At 43.0% G+C, this 23,950-nt stretch overlaps 1 protein-coding gene across 1 annotated transcript in view; it reads left to right on the top strand.

The window, feature by feature from the left end:
- nol12 (nucleolar protein 12) overlaps positions 1-18,529 on the top strand; it is a 59,774-nt gene extending 41,245 nt beyond the window's left edge. Inside the window, exons 4-5 of the mRNA XM_079603062.1 lie at positions 14,897-15,104; positions 17,875-18,529. Of these exons, the coding sequence (XP_079459188.1) occupies positions 14,897-15,104; positions 17,875-18,076 (410 nt within the window). The 3' untranslated portion in view covers positions 18,077-18,529. The remainder of the gene's footprint in view (positions 1-14,896; positions 15,105-17,874) is intronic.
- Positions 18,530-23,950: the final 5,421 nt, after the last annotated feature.

The following is a 23,950-nucleotide window of genomic DNA, read 5'->3' as shown; positions in this document are numbered from 1 at the left end:
TCGATACATATCCCCTTTTAAACCAGCGCATGCACGCGCATTTATCTCAGATAACTCAATCCAGCTATACTAATCATAACCGGCTGGTGTGTTCGAAGAACCCAATTAGCCAGATCATGATTAGGCCGATTATATCATCTTGGATGTCTCGTTTGATCTCGGATGTTTTAAGCAACGTACGAAGAACGGACCCCTGGTTTAGCAGAGATAACTTAGTATGTTCAGTTTCATAAGGAAGGGGAGGGGGTTAAAACCTGCCTGGTCAAGTGAAAAGACGTTTAACGTGCGTCCAAGGCGGTCCGAGCACAGGCCTTAGCAGCAGACGGTATTGAGAATTAACAGAGGTTTAGATGTTGATGAATTATTGTTTAATTTGTAGTCACCATAATGGTGACAAGTGTTGGCTTTAGTTGGGCCCTTGACATTTGAACATTAGTTTTTCTCTGGCTTCTTTACCTGTGTGTTTAAAAGGCACAATTGGTATAGCAAAAAACCCAAGAGTAAGGCCACATTTACACATAGCCGGGTATTTAGAGAAACGAATATTTCTCCCCCTCCGTTTTCAATAATAACATCGTGCACACAACCCGCATAAATACGCCGTCGAGCGCCTTTATAACTATGCCAAACCTATGGGCGGCAGTGTAGGGAGAAGGATAAAGCCATGCAAGCCAATCAGAATCCTCAGAATCGACAAGAGAGAACCTAAAACCCCGTTTCTCCCAGTTGACACGACAACATATAACCGGCGTTTTCAGAAATCACCACTTTGGCCGGAGTTTTTAGAAATAATCGTTTTCTGGGATAAAAACGGCGTTTTCGTGTAAATGACAGGCCAAAACGCAGAGAAATACCTGCGTTTTCCCATCGTGTAAACGGGGCCTAAGTGATCCAGTGACTATGACTGCGTATTGATGTTGTCATCAATAAAGATTATTAGTCAGTAGCACCTCTTGTCATCTAGAGTTTAATCTATTATTGTCTGGATCTTTCCATATGATTGATATGAAAGACCTGTGATTTTTTTCACCAGGAAATCCAACAGAATTGTTATAATTTGAACAGTTGTAAAAAACATTATGTAGATTTTTTTTTTTAAATGCCATGTTATTTTGTCACACATAGACATCATCAATCAGCATATGAATCTCAACAATGGTGACACTCAAATTAAAAGTTTAGTTTCAGCTTGTGTAAAAAGTTAGGGTTCCATGTTAATACAACTCAACATGTTTAGTTTCAGCTTGTGTAAAAACTAAAGTGGTACAGGGCAACGGGTTTCCACGCGATTTGCGAGTAAAGTCAACTAATTCGGGTTAAGAGTGGAAATTAACACTAAGTTAAGTGAACTTTATTGTCTAAGTACATTAAATAATCGTCAAGTTTGGTGAACTAAACAATTTAAGTCTAAATTGTCTACATAAGCACCAAGTTAAGTAAACTTAAATATGCACGTTTTGGGAGAACCCATTACTCAATTAAATTGAGGGAACGAGTTTACTCAAATCAATTGAGTTCAATCAACTTATTAGGGTTTTCAGTGTTGCCTCTCATTGTCTTCGATCATCTCTTTGAGGATTTCAGGCACAGAACTAACCTTGGTGATAATTTCTGAAAGGTTTCCAGACAAAAGCTGTAGTTTCCAGTTGAAATTAAAAAGCCTTAAATTTGAATTTAAAAAATGTGCAGATACCCTGTAAGAGCCAGTGCACAAGTCTGTAGCAACATTGACATCTGGTCAGATTGGTGAATCCGTGATTCTCACACACACCAACATGGCTCACACAAAGAGACGTAACGTGACACCCACACATTCCGTTGAGACTGGAGCACACACACACAAGAGACTTTTCATTGAACGAATCATATTTAAAACATTACCAAATGCATTCTGTGTTGCCATTTATATGTCGCGACAGGTTTTGGGATTTAATGTAAGTTTTAAAGTGTACTAATCAAAATCTAAATGCTTCTAATCTGTATATTTTATGTAACTTCGTTATCACATAACCTTAATGTGAAGTGTTTGATGTCGTTGTAATTCTCTAAATCTAACGGAGTTGAATCTCGATAATAGACTGCAATGGTATGATTATTTCGATATGAATTCTTGCCAGTCATAGAAATGACTAGCCCTGGAGCTCTGTCATAAACTACACGAGACAAGACAAAGAAGAGTTTCCCGCTCTCAGATCACTGAAGGTGATTGGACAATGGTGCCAAACTAGGCGTGAACCATACATTCTTTAAAGGCCCAAAGCTCCCCCAAAAATTCTCTCTTGCTCTCGCGTCCTGCCTTCGTCTGCTCATCATGTGAAATCTTCGGACCTGAACTCCTTCAGGAGTTCCCTCCTTTTATTTGCTTTATCTCAGTCTTTTGTTTAATTTTCAAATTCCACTGTGTTCGTTTCCACCTACGAGTCGAACGAACGGAGCCTGAATTCCTTCAGCAACTTCACTTTCACCCAGCTTTCAAAGCTCCCGCGGAAACGTGCTCTGGCAACGAGCACGCGCCCGGCTCCGAAACGACACGAGAGAACGCGCCTCAGACACGAGAATGCGCGCTCCCCTCAGATCCAGACATGCGCACACACGACCTTTTGCAAGTATCACTCTAACGAGTTGTTAATGTTTTAAGGTTCGATGCATTTTGGTTGGCTCTCAAAGGTCTGTGATTTCGTTATTCTATGATGTTTGCTGTTCTATGGTCACACGTGACCATTCTCTCTTTCTCTATCTCTCTACAATCTCAGCGCGTGCTACGGCGCGCGCCCCTCCCCAACTCTCTATAAATCTCCTTCTCTCTATCATCTGTTATTCGTTGTCTTGTTCGTCACATGTAAGATATGTATAAACGTATAATCAGTATGGTGTAGTCTGTATATTCTCTAGTTTTGCATTTATTAAAACAATATATTCAACTGTTTCCCGGAAATGCTTGTAAAACGAGTCAATGAGATAAGATCCAAGAGCTGCCAGCGCGCTCAATATTAACTACATTAAGTAGTTTAATTTTATAAACACAGGAAAATTAATATTCAAGGCCAGAAGGTTAATATTTCTTGGAGTTTATAAGAAAGGATAGCTTTGTTGAGAAATTAATCACTTAATCTGACAGTTGGTCGCTGGACGAACAACGATTTGATAATTACATTAATTTCCCTTAAAGATTATCTCATAATCGAAGTTAAGTAAGATTATTGATATATGAATGAGGAATTACAATTCGTTGTGATTGATTATTCATATATTCATATAATCCACTTACACTTTCGACAACTTAAAGTAACTGTTATATGCAAAATATTAATCATATTCATGATTAGTTATTAAAATCCCCTATGAATCATTTGAGCTAATTCATCCGGACCCAGAGTCCGAAGCATAAGGCATATAAGGTCTACATGTTTGGTGGAGAATGCGGGCAATCTCAAACTTTGTGTTTTACGAGCAAATCAGTTTCAGTCTGTCTATATTGTGTATTAATGTAACGCGCTCCAGCGAGAGCCCACGCGATCCCATTGAGGAAACAAGCGCGCCCTAGTAAGGCAAAAACCACGCGCGCTCACCGAAGGACTGTTAGAAGGCACGAAGCCGATCTCAGTCAAAGCAAATTGACCCTGCTAGATATGTTTAACATTTTCAGCCCCTGTTAATTGCTAAAATAAACTTCGATGTATTATATTAATATTGTTTCGGTAAAGAGAACAGAATCTCTGTACATTCCGTACATTCTGAATATTGTGTTACCCACGCGCGCGCTCCAGCGAGAGTCCACGCGGTTCAGTGAGGAAACGCGCGCGCCCAAATGCGAACCCACGCGCGCTCACTGAAGAACTGACTGGCGCCGACCGCCGAGCCAGCTCAGCTCAAGCATATTAACAGACGCTGGAAGTGACAATACCGGTAAATGTCCTAGAGAAAAGAATCTCTGTTCAGCCTGTAATTAATATTGCTTTAGCCCGCTTGAAATCAAACGAGTTTCTTTGTTCACGCGGTAGATTGGAACAGAGCGAGTCTCCTCCGTTTCGATAATAGGCCTAATAATAATATTAGATCGTTAAAATAACGATAACTCCCGGTCGAAAATTGGATTAGCTACCCATTTTGTAAACCTAAGACATTTTTAAATCATAAGTGCTATTGTGGTTAAATGTTTACGGGAACCCAACAACAGATGATAATTCCTGTTTTCCACATTTGAGTAATAAAGTGCAGTGAAGAAGTCCTGACACGTTCTCTCTTGTGCAGTATAGCACCCGAAGATCTGTAGAGATCTTGTTTCCTTTGTGATTTTATTGCAGAAAATCAGCACGTGACTGAGCTGAACGCTCTGAGCTCTTTAGAGTCACATTTAAAATTGGTTGTAATTCCGCGGACTAAACACCAGAGGTCCTTTTAGGTGTTCAAGTCTCAAAATACGCGCCCCAACGACGTCACCCTGCGTGAGCACCGCCTCCCACTGACGTCAGCCTGCATGAGCGCGACTACGCCATCTCGTGGCCGTTTCAGATAATGCTCTCGTACTGCTAAATTCAAGTGTTCTATGATGAATAGTGAATTAGCTTATGTCTAAATTCTCAATAATTATTGGCATTTCCAGCTTTGCTCGTGCGAATATTATTTTGTGTTAGACAATTTTCCTGCTTGTGACTGGTACATTTACTTTGAGTTTGGTTCAAACAAGAGGTGAATTAAAACTTAAATTAAATCCCAGCCCAGCCATTGAGAGCCCATAGAGGGAAGTCCGCCACCCAGTGGCCGCCTCCCGCTAAAGCGGTTCATTCAACTCGCTTCTCTGTTTCCAATTCTGTGTGAATTGCTTTATTTCTGTTTTCTCGTCTGATTATTTTATAATAATTACTGATACTTTAATGCATCTAAGTTATTATTCGATATCATTCTGAGTTCTCAATTCCCTTACACGCTTATCTAAATTCGAGTTAAATCAGATTTAAATTTTGGATTTAAATCTTGTTTGGCTGGCAGCCACTGTCATCCACTAGAAGGAAACAGCGCCACCGCGTGGCCTTGTGGATACTAAGTCGGTGCCACCCTTTTTCCCCTTTCACTCTTTTGAAGTGTGTACTTATTTCATCTTTCCCTTCTAATTATTTCATAGTAATTACTGATGCTTTAACGTCATCTGGATTATTATAAAATATCACTCTGATTTTTACATTTCTGCACAGGCTTATTTAAATGTGAATTTAAAACCAGTTTGAATTTAATTTGAATGAGTTTGTCTGTCCAACCAGGTTGACCACTGAAAAGAGATACGCCCCCTTGTGGGACAAACCCACTACTGCGGCCTGTCTCTTCTTCTGGGGTCATCCTGTCTTTTCATTATTTTATTTTATTAATTTTTTTTTATTATTAAATTTTTTTTTTCAAAAATTTTTTTTTTATTATTACTTTTTATTCCTAATTTTCTTATCTCTCTTTTAGGTTAGGTTATTCTGATAATCACCAACATTATCATAATTCCCTTTTTGTTTTACCATTATTTCAAAGCCTTTGCCTTTATGTCTACATACATAATTACTAAACTTGGTTAAACAAGAAAGCCTTAATTGACTTTAACTTTCACCTGTTTACCCCTTTTTGTGTGTTTATGTGTAGTTCTCCCTAGGGCGCTGTGGTGATTTGACAGTCATCTCTGGTTGGTTTCCAGCGAGCGGGGTCACCTGGTCGTCACGACCGACACCGGCCGTGCGTGAGTCTCGGACTCTTCTGTCTCTTACCATTGGGGTGGCACGCAACTGCTACATCAGCAATTTGGCACTCCAAGGGTAAAGTCAACCACGCCAGCTGACACACAAGGCAATGTCGGGACAATTACCTGAACCAGGGCCTGCTGCAGGGGCCGGGTTCCGGTGAAAACCCCATTTTTGTCGTGCTGTCTGGCAGTTGACACCTTGGCGTTGCCAGGTTGTGTGTAAGGTCGCAAGTTGTTTGAGAAGGTCGCACCGTGGTACACAGAGTAACAGAAGGCCCGGGTCCACTGCGCTCGAGTGTGTGGGACCGTCGAGAAGGTTGACCGCGCCGCTGACTCCCACCCGAGTGACCTCATTTCACCCCAGGCAAACTAAATAAGGTAAAACCCATACACTTAGTATAAGCCACAGAATATTAGATATTCCCCGGTCATTTAAGTGTTTGGCCTATATCCCTTTCTCCAAGCCTCACCGTCTTCCTAGGTTTTCTACCCCGATAGCCCCCACTCACCTCTAGGCCCTATCGTAAACTCTGGCAGTGGTAATAGGCTTAGGCCTCCTTATTCTCTCTAACACATACCGTGTTACTATTGTTTGATCTTATTTCACTTTGATCTGTTCTATCCTTTGTTCTGTTGTGATTTGTTTCTTTCATTTCACCTAGAAACAGTAACCTGAGAGAGCCATCAAAGAAGCTAAGCAGTAGAGTGACCACCAGCAGCCGGGGCCACCACGTGACCCGCCAGGCTACTGCTCGTCACAACCTCTAGTGCAGGTCCTCGACCGACCCAAGCTAATTGGCTCCGTGAACTGTCTAACTGTTGGCATCAGTTAGCCCCAAAATTCTCATAAACGGCATAGCCGTATGATCATAACTCGTTAACCTTAAAACGAACTTGCATTGGTCTCTTTGTGTGTGTGTTCTGTGTTCTCTCTCGCCTACAGTGTGCCAAGGTCACGGCCGTCCAGTATGGCTGCCCAGTGGGACGAACTCGAGTTGTGGTTGAGAGCCATGACGACCGACTTCCTGCCCGGAGACGCCGCTGACGCAGAGCCCCTGAGCCGAGAACAGCTGGACACCGACCTGGTCAAACTGATGACCCACGATCCGACACAGAGCTACAGCTACAAGGACTGGGCCAAGATCGTCGGAAGCCTCGCACACAAACTCGTCACCCAGGCACGGCTCAGCGAAAGGAGCCACAGCAACCTGGAGCAGGAAGCAGCAGCGCTAAAGCTTCAAGCAGAGGAGGCCCGGAGGAACCAGGCCCACACCCAAAGTCATCTTGACCAGCTTCTTCTCCAGACCGTGAAAGAGAACGCCACAGATCCAGAGCTACAGAAAGAAGTAGAAAGACTTCGAAAGGCCCTGCAAGATCTTCGCCTCGACACAGACCAAAGAGAACAGTCGGAGGAAGAAACCCGTAAAGACCTCGACGAAAGACTCCAACAAAGTGACGCTCTCCTCGAGAGAACAAAGACTGAACTAAGAGACAAAAACGTTAAAGCCACAGCCTGTGAAAAACACTTACAGGTGGCCAGAGCTGAAATCCATGAGCTTACTCTGCAGAGACATGATCTCAGAGACGAACTTGACATTGTTCACAGAGAACTGAGACATTCTTACAGACTTAATAGTGACCGGGTAGGGGAAACACACACCACAAAGTTTCCCCTGACCAGCCGGTACACACCAGCCAGCCAACAAAAACCCCTGTCAGCAGAAAGGGGGGGGCCCTCACAGAGAACACTCACCGCTAATCGCGGCACGGCTCCCAAAGCTGAAGGGGGCGGAGCTGAAAAGGGTCAGAATCCCCCCCAGACGGATTGGGCCCCCAGCAACAGCTCCTCCCCCACGAACTCTGACAAGTTGGCCAGAAACATCCCCACGTTCACTCCAAACCTTGCAGGAGGCCATGATGTACATGCTTACCTTCAAGACATTGACTTTCACCTGCAAACTGTCGCCAACGTGACAGCTCGGGACAAGTTTTGCCTGCTCAGAATTACTTCTAGCCGTGACGTGCGCAGCTTCCTAGACCGTCAACCAGAGACTGTCAAAAGGGACTACCAGCAGCTGCGACAAGCTTTGATCCGTGAATTCTCTGATCCAGAATCAGAACAAGGGGTCTTCACCGCCATGGACGTCAAACAGGCCCGACCTGAACACCCACAGACCTACTACGGCCGACTCCGACACGCCTACTTCGGAGCACGAAACGAGCCCGGTATGGAAGAAGATGTCAACTTCAGGACGCTGTTCCTCCGAAATCTGCATCCCACAGTGAGTCACCACTTAGGCGTTCTGGCCTGTCCACGTAGCATGTCACCCAACAGCTACGTGACTTGGTCCACAAAGCTTACACCAAGCAAAAGACTATTTCCAAAAAGACTGTAAAAGACCCCACAACCTACTCTGTCTCTGAGCACTGCTCAGAGCTAGACACAGAAGGCGCCCAACAGCACCACAGTCACAGACTGTACCACAGAGAGTCAAGGCCGTTCCAAGCCAGCAGAGGGCAGCACAACCGTGACGGTGCTCATCCAAAGCATCGGAGCGAGCGCTCTAAGAGGTTCTGGGACCTGCATCACCCGCCGTCCAGAACTCCAAGCCCAGAAAGCCAGCCCTGGAACCCCTCTCGACATGCTACTGGTAAGCCCAAGCCTCATCGCACACCAGAAAAACACAGTGCAGCCACGTCGGAGACAGCAGAGATCGTGAGGATGCTGAAAGAGTTTCTTCACAAGAAACATCGCAAGAGAGACAAGGACGAACCAGACATCTTATGTCTAAGCATAAGAACTGAAACCAACACCCTGTCTGACTGCCATCTGCCTGAGCCAAGCACCACGAACACTGCTCGTCCCCCACAGACTACAGAGCTAGCTGTCACACCACAAAGTGACAGCTCCGCTCCAGCACCACAGCTGACAGCTGCACACACTACACGAAACAGCACAACACATCACACCTGGGACCAACATCACAAAGTCCCAGGAAGTGCTGTTCCGGCTAGCTGCCCCCGCAGCAAGCCACACGTCCCTCCCGGGGACAACCCACCAGACATTGTTATCAAATCGCAACCCATGAACTTTGCTGTTACATCACCAAATAGCAGCTCCACTCACTCACTCATTGTTGCATCACAAACTGACAACACCTACCATTCACTCCGGCTGACAACAACAGCCCCGGTGCCACAGTTTCTGGGAAACCTCCTTGAAAGGGGGGTGACCAGGAAACCCTACCTAGCCTGCACTTTGGAGAAGGAAGTGAAACTTGAAGCCTTGATAGACACAGGAGCAGACCTCACTGTGATCTCATCTCAACTTTTCAAAAGACTCAAAGTCAAAGCTAAGAGACAGAATCGAACTTTTGAATCCCACACTTGTGAGCTAAATGTGCATTCATACAGCCAAAATAGCATCCGGCTCGAACAGCTAACTCTAATCCACCTGTCAATAGGTTTTATGTCGCTGACTCACCCTGTGTACGTTTCACCAATGAACACTCATCCACTCATCATTGGCAAAGACCTGCTGGATCGTTTCGAGCCCTTACTGGACTTCAAAAAGCGAACTCTTTGGGCTCAAGTGCCAGAACCTCTCCCCATCCAGTCACACAGGCCACCCGAGCCAGACTGTCAGATCACAGAGGTCACGAGACTTTCCACAGAGCCAGACTGCCAGGTCACACAGTTCATGGGAACTCCCACAGCCAGTCACAACGACACAGACTTAGCAACAGGTCAAGTTTCAAGTTCGCTACCCTGCACCTTCCAGCCCACAAAAGACTTTAACAAATGCTGCGCCAAGGTCAAGACTGACCTGCAGCCACATGACCAAACTCATGCCCGCGCCAAGCCTGGCGCACTAAACGGAAAGCGGTGGTCACACCCGACCCACCCACCTGCCCTCACAGTTGCAGCGACTACACACTGCATAAGACTTTTACAGGCTACACGGCCTAACACTGTCCCGCTTACGCGGGCTCCGCTGTCTGCAACACCCAACATAGCGGACATGCGGGCTTCTGACACCACAACAAAGACTTTGCGTTGCCACCACTTATACCCCTCCTGCCACCCTTGCACGCAGTCTAAACTCACTGACAGCCAGTGCCTCAAACCGCTACATGACATGCACACGCTGCATGCAGACAACATTACGGGTTCTGCACCTGTTGACATCACAGCGCAAAAGCTTGTGGTGAACAGTTGCAAAAGGGGGGTCATGCCAATGTTTATCTATGATGCATCATGTGCGGCACAACACAACACCAGAGTCACTGACGAGACATTAAAGCAAGCGACCGGCTGGCAGAAAGATGTGACAAAACATGGGCCAAGGCGAGCTAAACCTAGCTGCCACCCACAAAGCAAAAGAACTGCCCTGTCCAACCAAAGACAACCCTCGTTTGCCTCTTCCTTCCCTTTCTCTCTCTCTCTCTCTGTCATCTGTACCAGGTTGCTGCTGTGGGTCGTCATGCTGTGCTGTCAGCCATCCAGAGGACAGCTGCCACCGAGAGAACAACTGAGACTTCTGATTACCGACTGCGGAACCTACACTCAGCCATTGTATGGTCGACTCATCCAGTCCCGCCCGGTCTACAGAGCACACCACCCCAGCACCGCAGCCCCATACACCTGGGCAAGTGCCCAACGGACAGAGGACTCCCTCCCTCACGCCAAAGCCAAGGTCGAACATCTGCTCAACCAACTGGAGAAAGTGACTGCCACGCAATCAGGACTCCTAAGCACCAACCACCGATCCGAACGGTTCCTGGGAGCGTTGCTCGGAGCCGTAGCTGCCGCCAGAACTCTTTTTAACATTGGTATGTCCAGTGTCAACGCAGCGAACCAGACTGTGAACTCAATGAAACCGCTGTTTAATATCTTCCAGAAAGACTTTGCCCAGACTCCGCTGTTTACAGCACTAACGACAGACATGCTGTGGGAGGTTAGCTCCTCCACTGACAGCCTAGCCACAGGTGCAATCCCACCGTACCTGAAACCCTTAAGCCTTGTGCGAACTGTGCTGGCTTCCAGCATCACCACGCCAGCTGACCCTCTACAAGCACACCTTGCTTACTCTCTGGGTTGCGCCACCCCTCTTCACGTCAACCCCGAGCAGAGAGAAGTGGGTTTTCTCCTAAACCTACCCATCATCGAGTCAAACCGAGCCTACAGGCTCAAAGACATTGTCAACATCGGGTCCTGGAAAAGCAGGACCCAGTTCAAGATATGCACTCCAGACGTAGTGGCCTACCACGACAGCGACACCCTGCTGTACCCGGCCTCAAACCTGCACGGGTGCACCTTGACCAAAGACAGTCACTCTCTCTGCCCTAGCAAGCCCGTCCTCAGAGACAACACTGAAGGAATCTACAAGTTGCAACCCCTGGTCAGCCACACACGCTGCCCTGCTGAAGCTAAGCCTCGCACACAAGTCACAGAAACACAAGCAAAGATTGTAGGTGAACGATGGCTGGCTAACACACCTGCGCACACAGCCACTGTCACTCACGAACAGCATGATACCACCAGCCGTGTCAACCTGCTCAACCCGAGTATGCCGACTCAAGTACCGACAGGTGCCATCTCACACCTCAGTAACCTGTCATGGTACCATCTTCCGAGCAAAGAGTACCAGACAGCACTGGAACTCCCATCCTTTAAGAACTACAACGTCACCTTAGATCCAGAAGGAGATCTCTGGTTTGAGTAAAGGGGGTCCCAACTCACAAACATTGCTCCTGTCAACACAACCCTCCAAGCCTGAATACCACTCACCTGTGTCCAAACCTGGACCGCAGCTGATACTGTTGTATCTTTCCAAGGTCACCGACCACGCACCGACACTCGTCTTGGCCTTTACCCTGTGCCAGACTCAACGAGATGTAAACATCCACAGTCAAGCTCACGAACTCTGTGTCGGGAGGTTTCACACGGAATCCCCGGAAAGGGGGTGCCAAGCCACCGACCACATCATCATCATTTATGCCGAACCATCCGCCCAGCAAACCACCTGTCATCCATTGTGCTAAGTTGTTGTTCGATGAAGTCCATTCCCTGACTTAATCGAACAAAAAGGGGGATATGTAGCAACATTGACATCTGGTCAGATTGGTGAATCCGTGATTCTCACACACACCAACATGGCTCACACAAAGAGACGTAACGTGACACCCACACATTCCGTTGAGACTGGAGCACACACACACAAGAGACTTTTCATTGAACGAATCATATTTAAAACATTACCAAATGCATTCTGTGTTGCCATTTATATGTCGCGACAGGTTTTGGGATTTAATGTAAGTTTTAAAGTGTACTAATCAAAATCTAAATGCTTCTAATCTGTATATTTTATGTAACTTCGTTATCACATAACCTTAATGTGAAGTGTTTGATGTCGTTGTAATTCTCTAAATCTAACGGAGTTGAATCTCGATAATAGACTGCAATGGTATGATTATTTCGATATGAATTCTTGCCAGTCATAGAAATGACTAGCCCTGGAGCTCTGTCATAAACTACACGAGACAAGACAAAGAAGAGTTTCCCGCTCTCAGATCACTGAAGGTGATTGGACAATGGTGCCAAACTAGGCGTGAACCATACATTCTTTAAAGGCCCAAAGCTCCCCCAAAAATTCTCTCTTGCTCTCGCGTCCTGCCTTCGTCTGCTCATCATGTGAAATCTTCGGACCTGAACTCCTTCAGGAGTTCCCTCCTTTTATTTGCTTTATCTCAGTCTTTTGTTTAATTTTCAAATTCCACTGTGTTCGTTTCCACCTACGAGTCGAACGAACGGAGCCTGAATTCCTTCAGCAACTTCACTTTCACCCAGCTTTCAAAGCTCCCGCGGAAACGTGCTCTGGCAACGAGCACGCGCCCGGCTCCGAAACGACACGAGAGAACGCGCCTCAGACACGAGAATGCGCGCTCCCCTCAGATCCAGACATGCGCACACACGACCTTTTGCAAGTATCACTCTAACGAGTTGTTAATGTTTTAAGGTTCGATGCATTTTGGTTGGCTCTCAAAGGTCTGTGATTTCGTTATTCTATGATGTTTGCTGTTCTATGGTCACACGTGACCATTCTCTCTTTCTCTATCTCTCTACAATCTCAGCGCGTGCTACGGCGCGCGCCCCTCCCCAACTCTCTATAAATCTCCTTCTCTCTATCATCTGTTATTCGTTGTCTTGTTCGTCACATGTAAGATATGTATAAACGTATAATCAGTATGGTGTAGTCTGTATATTCTCTAGTTTTGCATTTATTAAAACAATATATTCAACTGTTTCCCGGAAATGCTTGTAAAACGAGTCAATGAGATAAGATCCAAGAGCTGCCAGCGCGCTCAATATTAACTACATTAAGTAGTTTAATTTTATAAACACAGGAAAATTAATATTCAAGGCCAGAAGGTTAATATTTCTTGGAGTTTATAAGAAAGGATAGCTTTGTTGAGAAATTAATCACTTAATCTGACAGTTGGTCGCTGGACGAACAACGATTTGATAATTACATTAATTTCCCTTAAAGATTATCTCATAATCGAAGTTAAGTAAGATTATTGATATATGAATGAGGAATTACAATTCGTTGTGATTGATTATTCATATATTCATATAATCCACTTACACTTTCGACAACTTAAAGTAACTGTTATATGCAAAATATTAATCATATTCATGATTAGTTATTAAAATCCCCTATGAATCATTTGAGCTAATTCATCCGGACCCAGAGTCCGAAGCATAAGGCATATAAGGTCTACAAGTCATTACTGTGTTCATGATGCTGTCCGTCACATTCAGAAAAAATACCCGTCGCTAGTCTCTACGCCAACGGTCACTGTCGCTAGTCTCTACGCCAACGGCCACTGTCGCTAGTCTCTGTACGCCAACGGTCACTGTCGCTAGTCTCTACGCCAACGGTCACTGTCGCTAGTCTCTACGCCAACGGTCACTGTCGCTAGTCTCTGTACGCCAACGGCCACTGTCGCTAGTCTCTGTAAGCCAACGGCCACTGTCGCTAGTCTCTGTACGCCAACGGCCACTGTCGCTAGTCTCTTACGCCAACGGCCACTGTCGCTAGTCTCTGTACGCCAACGGCCACTGTCGCTAGTCTCTGTACGCCAACGGCCACTGTCGCTAGTCTCTGTACGCCAACGGCCACTGTCGCTAGTCTCTGTACGCCAACGGCCACTGTCGCTAGTCTCTGTACGCCAACGGCCACTGTCGCTAGTTTCTGTACGCCAACGGCCACTGTCGCTAGTCTCTGTACGCCAACGGCCACTGTCGCTAGTCTCTGTACGCCAACGGCCACTGTCGCTAGTCTCTGTACGCCAACGGCCACTGTCGCTAGTCTCTGTACGCCAACGGCCACTGTCGCTAGTCTCTGTACGCCAACGGCCACTGTCGCTAGTCTCTGTACGCCAACGGCCTCTGTCGCTAGTCTCTGTACGCCAACGGCCACTGTCGCTAGTCTCTGTACGCCAACGGCCGCTGTCGCTAGTCTCTGTACGCCAACGGCCACTGTCGCTAGTCTCTACGCCAACGGTCACTGTCAACTTTACATTGCAATTTATATACATTTAGGGGGAGGGATTTACATAGAGGTGGAGACCCGCTGAACAGAGCATGTGAATGAAGTACATGTGTCAGCCCTGATCTCATTAGCATAACAGTGTCATTCAGATGCATAGATGCTAATGCTAATCAGCCTGACCTTCACATTCTCATAGAGACAAAAGCACAGCTGTACCTTGACCTCAATGGTCAGGAAGTGCATAAAGACAAAAAGGTTAATGTCAGACACCTTCTTAGCATCTTTACCCCAAAATGTAAAACACAACGTGCATTTTATACATTTGTAATCCAACAGAACGTAGATATTTCCTTCTTTCCGAACAAAATGTGCACTATGTAACTTTTAATGCTGATAACCATGTAATGAGCTTAGCATGCCATTATTGTAACTACATTTACGAGGTTACTCGCCATAACCAAAGTTTTGACGCTATTCTGCATATTTTTGACCATTAAAGCGATAAAATCAGCGAATATTCACTTTGGTGACACGCAAGCCGTTTGTGAAGTTGCGTCTCGCAGAAAACCTGCAGGAATGATTACAGTTCTGACATTGGTTGGCTGTGTGTGTGTGTTCAGACGAGGAGGACGAGCTGGAGGACGTGATCACGGCCACGACGGAGAGCGTTCAGTACGATCATCCCAACCACACCGTCACCGTGACGACCATCAGCGACCTCGACCTATCAGCAGGCAGAATGCTGGATCCGCGGGGAGAAGAGCAGAGCGGCGAGGAGAAGACTACCGCCCTCCCCAAGGTCTCCGGAAACCCCCTGCTCTCCAAGAAGTATGGCTTAGCATTATTCTTTACATTATTATCATATCTAACTGTGCGTTCACACCGGACGCGAATAGCGCGTCAAAAGCACGGTGGAGAGGCGATATCCGCTTCTTCTGGGAGAGGCAAGTGCTAGGCGGGAAATTAAACATACTACTGTTATTGTGTCACGAAATGTAGTTTTAAGAGTTGTTCAGTCGAGAATGTAGTTGTTTAAAGCTCAAATCTGTGGTTTGTTTATAAAGATAGCGCCGATTTAAAAAATCTGATCTGATGTTTCTGAGTTGTGAGATCCAGCGATCACCGGGCGCTCAGCGCTCATGTAACCCGCCTGACCTCGGCTAGTCCTCCTGACATCTGCCGCTGGTAAACAAGACATGTTTAAATTCACAATCTATAGCTCCGGCTCTATTATATGAAACATATAAGTTAAAATACATGAATGACTCGTTATAACGTCGGTCAAACGACTTCTTTAATTATGTGAGTTTTTCTTCATCTTGTTCAGAAATGTAGCCTATGACTGCAAGTGTTCAGTGTCACATTCATAGTTAACATCTGAACAATGTCATTCCTTCTTTCACGCGGGCATTTAGTCATTACAAAATAAGTTATTGAGGCCATTTAAAATGACATTATAATCTGAAAAGCGTGACCCGTTTATCACGTCACGTCACCACGTGACAGCAGCAAGCAGGCTCCTGATTGGTTAACACGGCGCGAATTGACGCAGAAGTTCAGATTTTTCAACTCGGGCGGCAGATGCGAATTCTTGTGAAACGTGTGAATGCACAAAAAGCACTACTTAAAATAATTTGCGCATAACGCCCCCCGATGCTCAATTGGCGCCATTCGCGCGAAGTTGATGCGCGAATGAGGCGTATTCGCGTGTACCGCGCCGCAGGAATTTTTTACGCGCGTAACGCGTCTTTGCATTGACTTAACATTGAAATCACTCGCGCCTGACGCACCATTACACACATATAAACAGCGATTGATCAGTGACGATTATATCCTGTCAATCAAAAGAGTGCGGTAAAACATGACCGACAGCAACTCACACCGTGTGTGAAGAAAATCTCTCATGTTGAGTTAGTTGAGGCAAGCTAATGTGTAGGGCTGTAAACGATTAATTGCGATGAATCATTTACAGCCCTACTAATGTGGCAATAACAGTTAAAACCAGCTCAATTTGACCCAATGAAGTACCGGTGGTTCAAACCAGGGTTGCCAGATCTGCAGTTTTCCCTCTACTAAACATTATTTGCAGCACGCCTCTCACCCAATAATCACAAATAGCTGTGCTTGGTTGCTTCTAAAAAGAAAAAAGGGGTCATCTTTCAAATTCTGTCCGTTTTATCTTGAAATTCAAAGAATAAATGGCATTTTGACGCTCTTAAATGTGGCAGATCGTTGAAGCGCCTCAGTGCGAGAGTCTTTTCTTCCACTTTAATACAAATTATATCTAGAAAAATATGCATGAACATCAGAAGGTAAGTTGAAAGTTCTAGTATAACTTACCGAAATCTGTATGATGTCTCGTAGTCACTCGATCTTTGTTTCAACAGATGTTTGTGAAGGTTGCATTTACCTCAGGAAAGTCCTCCGTTTGTTAGTTAGCTTTAAAAAACTTGTTTACTGGTAATTATATATGCATGTTTGAATACATTTGCCATGAAGACAAGTGTTTATGAAAACTATGTGTAACTGAGTTGTATAGACTACAATACAAACATTTCAGCTTTTATTTGAGTGGAAATATTATATCTGGAAATAAATAGCAGTTGAATATAATAGCCCTGTTGTTAATTTTACCCTCTAATATTATAGTGTACCAAATAATAGGGCTCTCTGTATCGTTTGTAGCATTATTTTATCTGTTACGGCCGACTCGTGGCCTCAACAATATAGGAAAATCAAAACAAAAGATTGATATAATAAATCAAGTTTATTACATATTTCTAGGAGTTTCACAAAGTGCAATGCCGACCAGCCATAGTTGATGTCATCTCTCCATACGCCGTACGCTGTGGATATGTAAACACACCCATAACATATCCATAACAAAAAAACTCAATATCAGCCGATATCATCTGAATAATCGGCTGAGAAAATGTAATATCGGTGAATGTCTAGTCATTGCAGTTCTATAGACAGTACTTGCACAAATAAAAAGATTCAATATTCCTCGAAATGAATAAAATCAGTGAAATGCAGAATCAAAATACTATGCTAACCTCCAATTACTAAATATGTTCAATAAAACATAAATTTTTATGCATTTAATCTCACTTTATTGACATGTATTCATAATCATAACTTTTGCCGGTTCTTTGTGACATATTTCATGAACGCGTCACCACCGCTCAATAGTTAATATTGTTCTTTGGTGTTAACTTAAGGTTTTTCAAATGTTTTTTAAATAAATATATTTTTCTATTTTAAAATCTCTCTTTTTTTCTATTTTTTCTTCTAGTTTATCAATAGGTAGAGTTCATAGAAGAACTTTATGTAGGCCTTACACATTTAGGAACAGATATTGGGTTCTGCCCAAACTCAAGCAACGTAAAAGTAACGAGTAACGTAAAAAGTTACTTTCCAAAGGGGGTAACTAAGTAAAGTAACGGATTACTTTTTTTAGTAACGAGTAACGAGCAAACACTACTTTTTAAAAGTAACTTCCCCAACACTGTCAATGATGCAGACTCCGATTGTGCTGTAAAGCTCTTTGAAGGATTCAGTGTGTGTTCAGTGACTCGTTGTGTGTGTGATTCTGCAGAATCCAGAGCCTCACGGCGTCGCTCAACAGCCTCACTAAACAGAAGAGCAGCAAACGGAGGTCCAAAAAGGAAATGAGGCGCAGAAACCGTCTGAGCGACAGGAAGTCGTCATCAGCGAGCGACAACAAGCTCCGTCAGGGCAGGAGCACCAAAGCCCAGAGACGCAGGCAAACGGGCCGGAACGAGCGGCACCAGGACTGATGAACAGCGGACTCGCGGAGCGACCGCTGGAGCGCCGGACTCATGCACTCTCGCCGCTCTGTGTTTTTACATGTTCATACTTTAAACGGACATTAAAAAAGAAACCTTTCATGCTACAGTGTCAAACTCTCATTCCCACATTAGGCAAGTTCATAACCATAACTGTAATTAATATAATAATAACAGTAACACCAACTATAACGATAACTGTAACTATAACAGCTGTAACGATAACTATATAATAACCATACCGATAACTATCTATAATGATAACTGAAGGTTTGCTACATTTTGATTTGATCTTGGTGGACTAAGACAAACAAACTCTCCAACGCCATCGGATAAAGATGCTAGGCTAACAGCCAGACAAGGGCAAGAAGAAGACCTCTAGTACTAAGCCTGGGAAGGACAGGACTTCTGATTGGTCCACATGCAGTTTCTGCCCTTCACCCATCTAGAGACTAAATAATAATAATAATAATAGGAAGTTGGCCTGTGACGGCCATATACAGTGGGTGAAACAAAAGAAAAACCACAATGATCCATCCAAATCCATTCATTACTATATTTTGAAACCTTAAAGGTACAATATGTAAGACTTTTGAATTAAAATATCTAAAAACCACTTGCACAGTGTTATATATTTTGTTCAATTGTGTACTTGCATTATCCCAAATGTTTCCAAGAGTTTTAAATGGTGCCCGTCACTAATATCTGCGTTATCCCTGGTTTCTGCTTGTACTGACATGGTAACCATGGCAACACACACGGAGAACTGCGTAGTGCCATGCTGTTGGTGTTTCGTTCGAACATTACAGACCATGGCAAGCAGACTTTTACATGTACTTTATTACACAGGTGAGCAAATGTACATAAAAACTAATCAATGTTATATAGTTCAACAAGTAAATGTTAGAATATGATCAGTACTAGTGCTGATCTAGCTTACCTCTAGTCTCACACAGCTCACAAACCAACACATCATAACGTTATAACTTTAAACACACTCAAATGCAGCTTAGGCAAGGCAAGTTTATTTGTATAGCACATTTCATACACTGGGAATTCAAAGTGCTTTACATAGGAATAAAAATAATCACAAAATGAGAGCAAGAAAAATTAAAACCAGTATTAAAAATGCTATGGCAATTCAAAGTGCTTTGCATAGAAAATAAAAGCACGGGAAATTAAAACGGTTACAAAAGGAAATGAATTAAAGTAAAAATGTATTAAAGTAGTAAAAAGATAATTCATAGAATAAACTTCTCATCTGGCAAAACACCGGTATATCTTATTTTGATAATTGTGACTCCTTTTACTCAGGCTTCCCCATGATGGGCAGTCTTTTCTGTGGCTTTCCCCTGGGAGTCACCACAGTTTTCTTTGGACCATCATGAGTCAATCCCCCCAGGTATATTTGGCAAGCTTGCTTCATACTGGCTGTTTTCTATTTTCTGTGGATTTACTTGTGCTTTGTTAGTTAGACATAATTCCCTCAATGAGCTGACAAACTTGTGCTTCTGTCCACGTCTTACTTTGAGAGGTTTCATCATGATTTTGCACACTGACTTGTTTACATTATGGACCTTGACCTTCTGCTCCACCTCCTTTAGCCCAACAATCTTTTCTTGAGTGGCCACGCTTTCCACAGTTGCTGCAAATCTTCAACCTCCTCTCTGTGTCCATGTTGTATTGAGCTGTCGCCACTCCTCTTCGATTTGCATTGTTTCCTTCTTCCTTGTTTGATCTCATAGCCATCTCTAGACGGCCAGCTCATTGCATAATTTGGTCAAAGGTTTCGCCTGGATTGACTCCAAGTGATAAGACTGGTTGGTATTTAGAGCTGTGTTTGGATCTTGTCTCTTTAGAGGAGGCAAGGCTGTGAGAATGGCTTGACGTTTTGTGAATGGTCTCTCTTCTGTCATCATTTCAGATTGTAGTTCTTCCCTTTTAACAGCAGCTGAAGAAAATTCAGGACCGATCTGATCATGTCGTCAGCTCTTGTCTCATCACCCCAGTCAGATCCATAATTACGAGCTGGTGTACATTGCAGCATGTCTCTGTTTGGCTGGGCTGATTTGGATCTCGTTATTATTGGAGCTGCTTGTGCAGATGCAATATACATTTTGTCAATCGAACCTCCATTTGATTTTGAAGCTTGAGGCTGTGTCAGAGGTTTAGATGAACTTGTATATTGTTCAGGCAAAGTTGGATAGATTGGTTTGTTAGGAGGAGGCGTTACGGTTGTTGTGGATTCCACTGGTGCTTGTGAATATTTCCTTTCAGCTTCAGTTATTATATTTGTCCAATCTGGATCAAATGAATCATCACTGGTTGTATTTTCTTTCTCTGAACATTTGATAGACATGATTTTGTTCAACTTGTTGTATGCTTCAATTTGAGGCTTCATTGCTTCAACAAGTGGAACTGGACCACCATTTAAATCGCAACAAATTCCACCTTGTTTCACAATCCAATGAGCTGCTAATATTGGAAATGCTTTTGATTTTATCTTGTCTCTCTGGGACTTGAACCAGATTAACTGCTCATCAATAGATATTAATGTCCAGTCCTTTTTTCAAAAGCTTAGCTTGCTTCTTTTTCTTCTGTTCTAGATACCAAGCAGATATTGTTCTGCTGTTACAGACACTTTCTATTTTTGTTTTGTTTTTCAGTTAACTCAGGACAGTTTCTTTTTTCTTTCTCTTTAGATATTTTTTGGATTTTATCAGATTTCGTTTTTTTTTTTTTCTTTAAGCTTACTCGGATCAGTATCCTCAAATCTTTGAACAGCTTTACGGTCAAAGTCAGAATGCCCGCAGTCCTAGCTAGTTAGAAAGGGCGCCTTTTTTACTTGTATAACTTCAGCGTGTTACACTGTTAGATATCAATCTGCCATCGTTTTTACAGTATCGCCACATTAACCGCTTTGGTCAATCAAGTATCGCTTGTGTCACACTTCCTCGTCTCCTTCTGAGATTGGATCTTCAAGTGTGTTGGATATGTTTTAGGGATAACTCTGCCATCGTTTTTACAGTCCAACCACGTGAACAGTCTTAACTAAGCAAATTTCTAGCTTAACTGTAGCTAATTCTGTCAATTTCTGACCAGATGGTCTATTTTCTAAAAAAATCCAACTCCATCCCAGCATATCAAATATTTTAGAGGTGTACTGATCAGAAAAACTTAAGTTAATTCGAATTACTTAAAAAAATGTTTTTTATATATATATATTTTTCATATATTCATTGGCAAAACAACTGGTACCTGAAATCACACAGTTCTTTTCAGTAGTTTCAGTCACTGTCACTAATCATCAGGCAGACGTACAACTTTTTAGAAAGGAAAAAAAGTCTTACCTGAAATAATTGAGACGAATGCCTGGACATGCGATCCTGTTCGTGACGCCAAATTGTAGATTTAAAAATCTTGCTTCCCCTTGTTAATTAATTTCATGGAAACAGACACCAGTGATTTTGCCAAGATATCTTATTTATTTGACCATTTTATATAAGACATAGGGAGAGTGATAATGGACCAAACAAAGATCCATTCCTGCATCTCAGTCATTTCTCTCTCTCTGCCTAACAAAGAGCTTCAGGTCTTATATGCTGAAACATGTGGTGTCCATTAACGTGTATATAAAATATAAAAAAATTAAATAATAATAATACTAAAAGTTTGTAAGTCTTCACTCTCCCAACTGATGGCTTAGGAGAAAACATGAACAGACCTAGCAATGATAAGCAAAAAACTAAAAAAATACTAAAAACTTTTAATTACTACCCCCTTGGATATGTAATTGTTGTTTCAAAACTTCAGAAAAGCACTTTCAGAAAAAGAAAGAAAAAATAATTATTCTCAAAATATATACTCATTCCAGTGTTCAAAGGCTCAATCAATTGTTGTTGTTTTTTAGTTGTTTTTTTAGTTCAGTTCACACACAAAATAATATATATATATATTAGGGGTGTGCAAAGCAGCAGATATGTGTATCTGTATTTGTATTTGTTGAGGGGGGAAAAGTATTTGTATTTGTATTCGAGTAAAATTCAAAATAGGCGTAAAAAAAAAAAAATTCGTTACACTTCTAATTTACGTTATAGTGTAAGTATTCTTTAATTATATACATTCTAATAATGATGGATATGCAATATTGGTTGATATTTTTCCATAAATCCAGCAATGAAACAAGGAACGTCATTGAAAAGAAAATAACGTAACAGTCATTACCTCATCCATGGTTAAAACAACTAATAAAATACCATTGTGAACATTATGAAGCCTACATCTTGCTGTCTGCAAAAGACTGAGTAACTTAAACGTACCATATAACTCCCACACGTGCATACAATTCGACACAACTAACGTTACACACGCATTTTTAACCGAACGTAAACGTTACTCTGTAAACAGCCTATTGTCTAAATTACCGCGCTAAACAGCTGCGTAAACAGAGCGAACATGAGAGCGCCCGACTCCAGACGTCAATAATGCAGCGTAATGGAATAATCTCCCGATCAAACTCCACTTCCCGAAAGTTATAAACTGCCTCAGGAACCCAGTTAAGGTACAAAAATCTATTCAACAAAAATAGTGATGGAGTTAAGTGTTTTTTCGCTCAGCCGAGCGCTCTCTGTTGCTGTGTGGAGCAGCCTGTGTCCGTCACTCTCTCACTCTCTCACTCATCCGGGCGTCGTGCACTGCGGTCTCATGAGGAAACGCAGCTTTTTGATATAACGTTTTTCCTATTCCCGAATACAAATATTTTTTAAAGTATTTGTTCGAAATAAGTATTTGTAAAAAACACGTTATTTGTGCCTTTCCGAATACCGTATTCGGGTTCGGCTCCACCCCTAATATATATATATATATATATATATCCTTCAAAGTTCAATCTTCAACAGATATTATTGTAAAATAAGCCAATGTTGCTTCCAAATGGATACCACCAATACCAGAACTGTGTTCCTCTCAGCAGTGAAACGTGTTCCTTTAAAGGGATAGTTCATCGACATTCTTCAAAATATCTTCTTTTGTGTTCAGCAGAAGAAAGAAACTCATACAGGTTTGAAACAACTTGAGGGCGAGTAAATGATGACAGAATTTTCATTTTTGGGTGAACTATCCCTTTAAGGTCCTTGCACACTGAGTCCGAAAATTTCGTATGTGTTTTTTCGTATTTGTCATTCATTGGCTCTGAATTGTCAAAACACCATTCGAATGCTTGTTACGGATGCGAAAAACACAGATAAACGAACACGTTTTGAATTTTTTTATGGCGGACGAAAGTTTTTGACATAAAGTGAGCTTGTATTTCTCGGTGATTGACATAACGTGAGCTCGTATTTATTTTTTAAACGCGAATTTCGGACTCAGTGTTTGCAATGGCGTTTACTCCTCCTTGTGGACAAAAACGGTAGTGCACCAAACCCTACCGGAACCAGTTCATCATACCAGATCTGACCTGAGAGTGCGATTAAAGGGGGCATACACGTGTGTGTGTGTGTGTGTGTGTGTGTGTGTGTGTGTGTGTGTGTGTGTGTGTGTGTTTGATACAGGCGAGTCCTTCAGCGTGACTGACTGTTGTTCATAGTTTCACGAGATGTCCATTATAAATGAATTGCCATGAAATATTGTACTTCCAGAGGCTGATATCAGAAGATAATATGATAGTGAATGTCATGGTAGTAAATTTGAACTATAACTGATCAAGTCACAGTATAATTATATTGATGTGATGATTATGTGAGGCTGAATTACAATAAGCATCATTATTCACTGTGTTCCTCCTGCGGCATTGAGGACCTTAGTTCTTCAATTCATCTTCCTCATCTTCAACATCGTATTCATCAAGCGGACCTGTGAGTGTTT

The sequence above is a fragment of the Phoxinus phoxinus genome (assembly GCF_949152265.1).
Source record: "Phoxinus phoxinus genome assembly, chromosome: 1".
NCBI lineage: Eukaryota > Metazoa > Chordata > Actinopteri > Cypriniformes > Leuciscidae > Phoxinus > Phoxinus phoxinus.
Note: the sequence above shows the minus strand (reverse complement) of the source record. Positions and strands in the feature narration are given on the sequence as shown.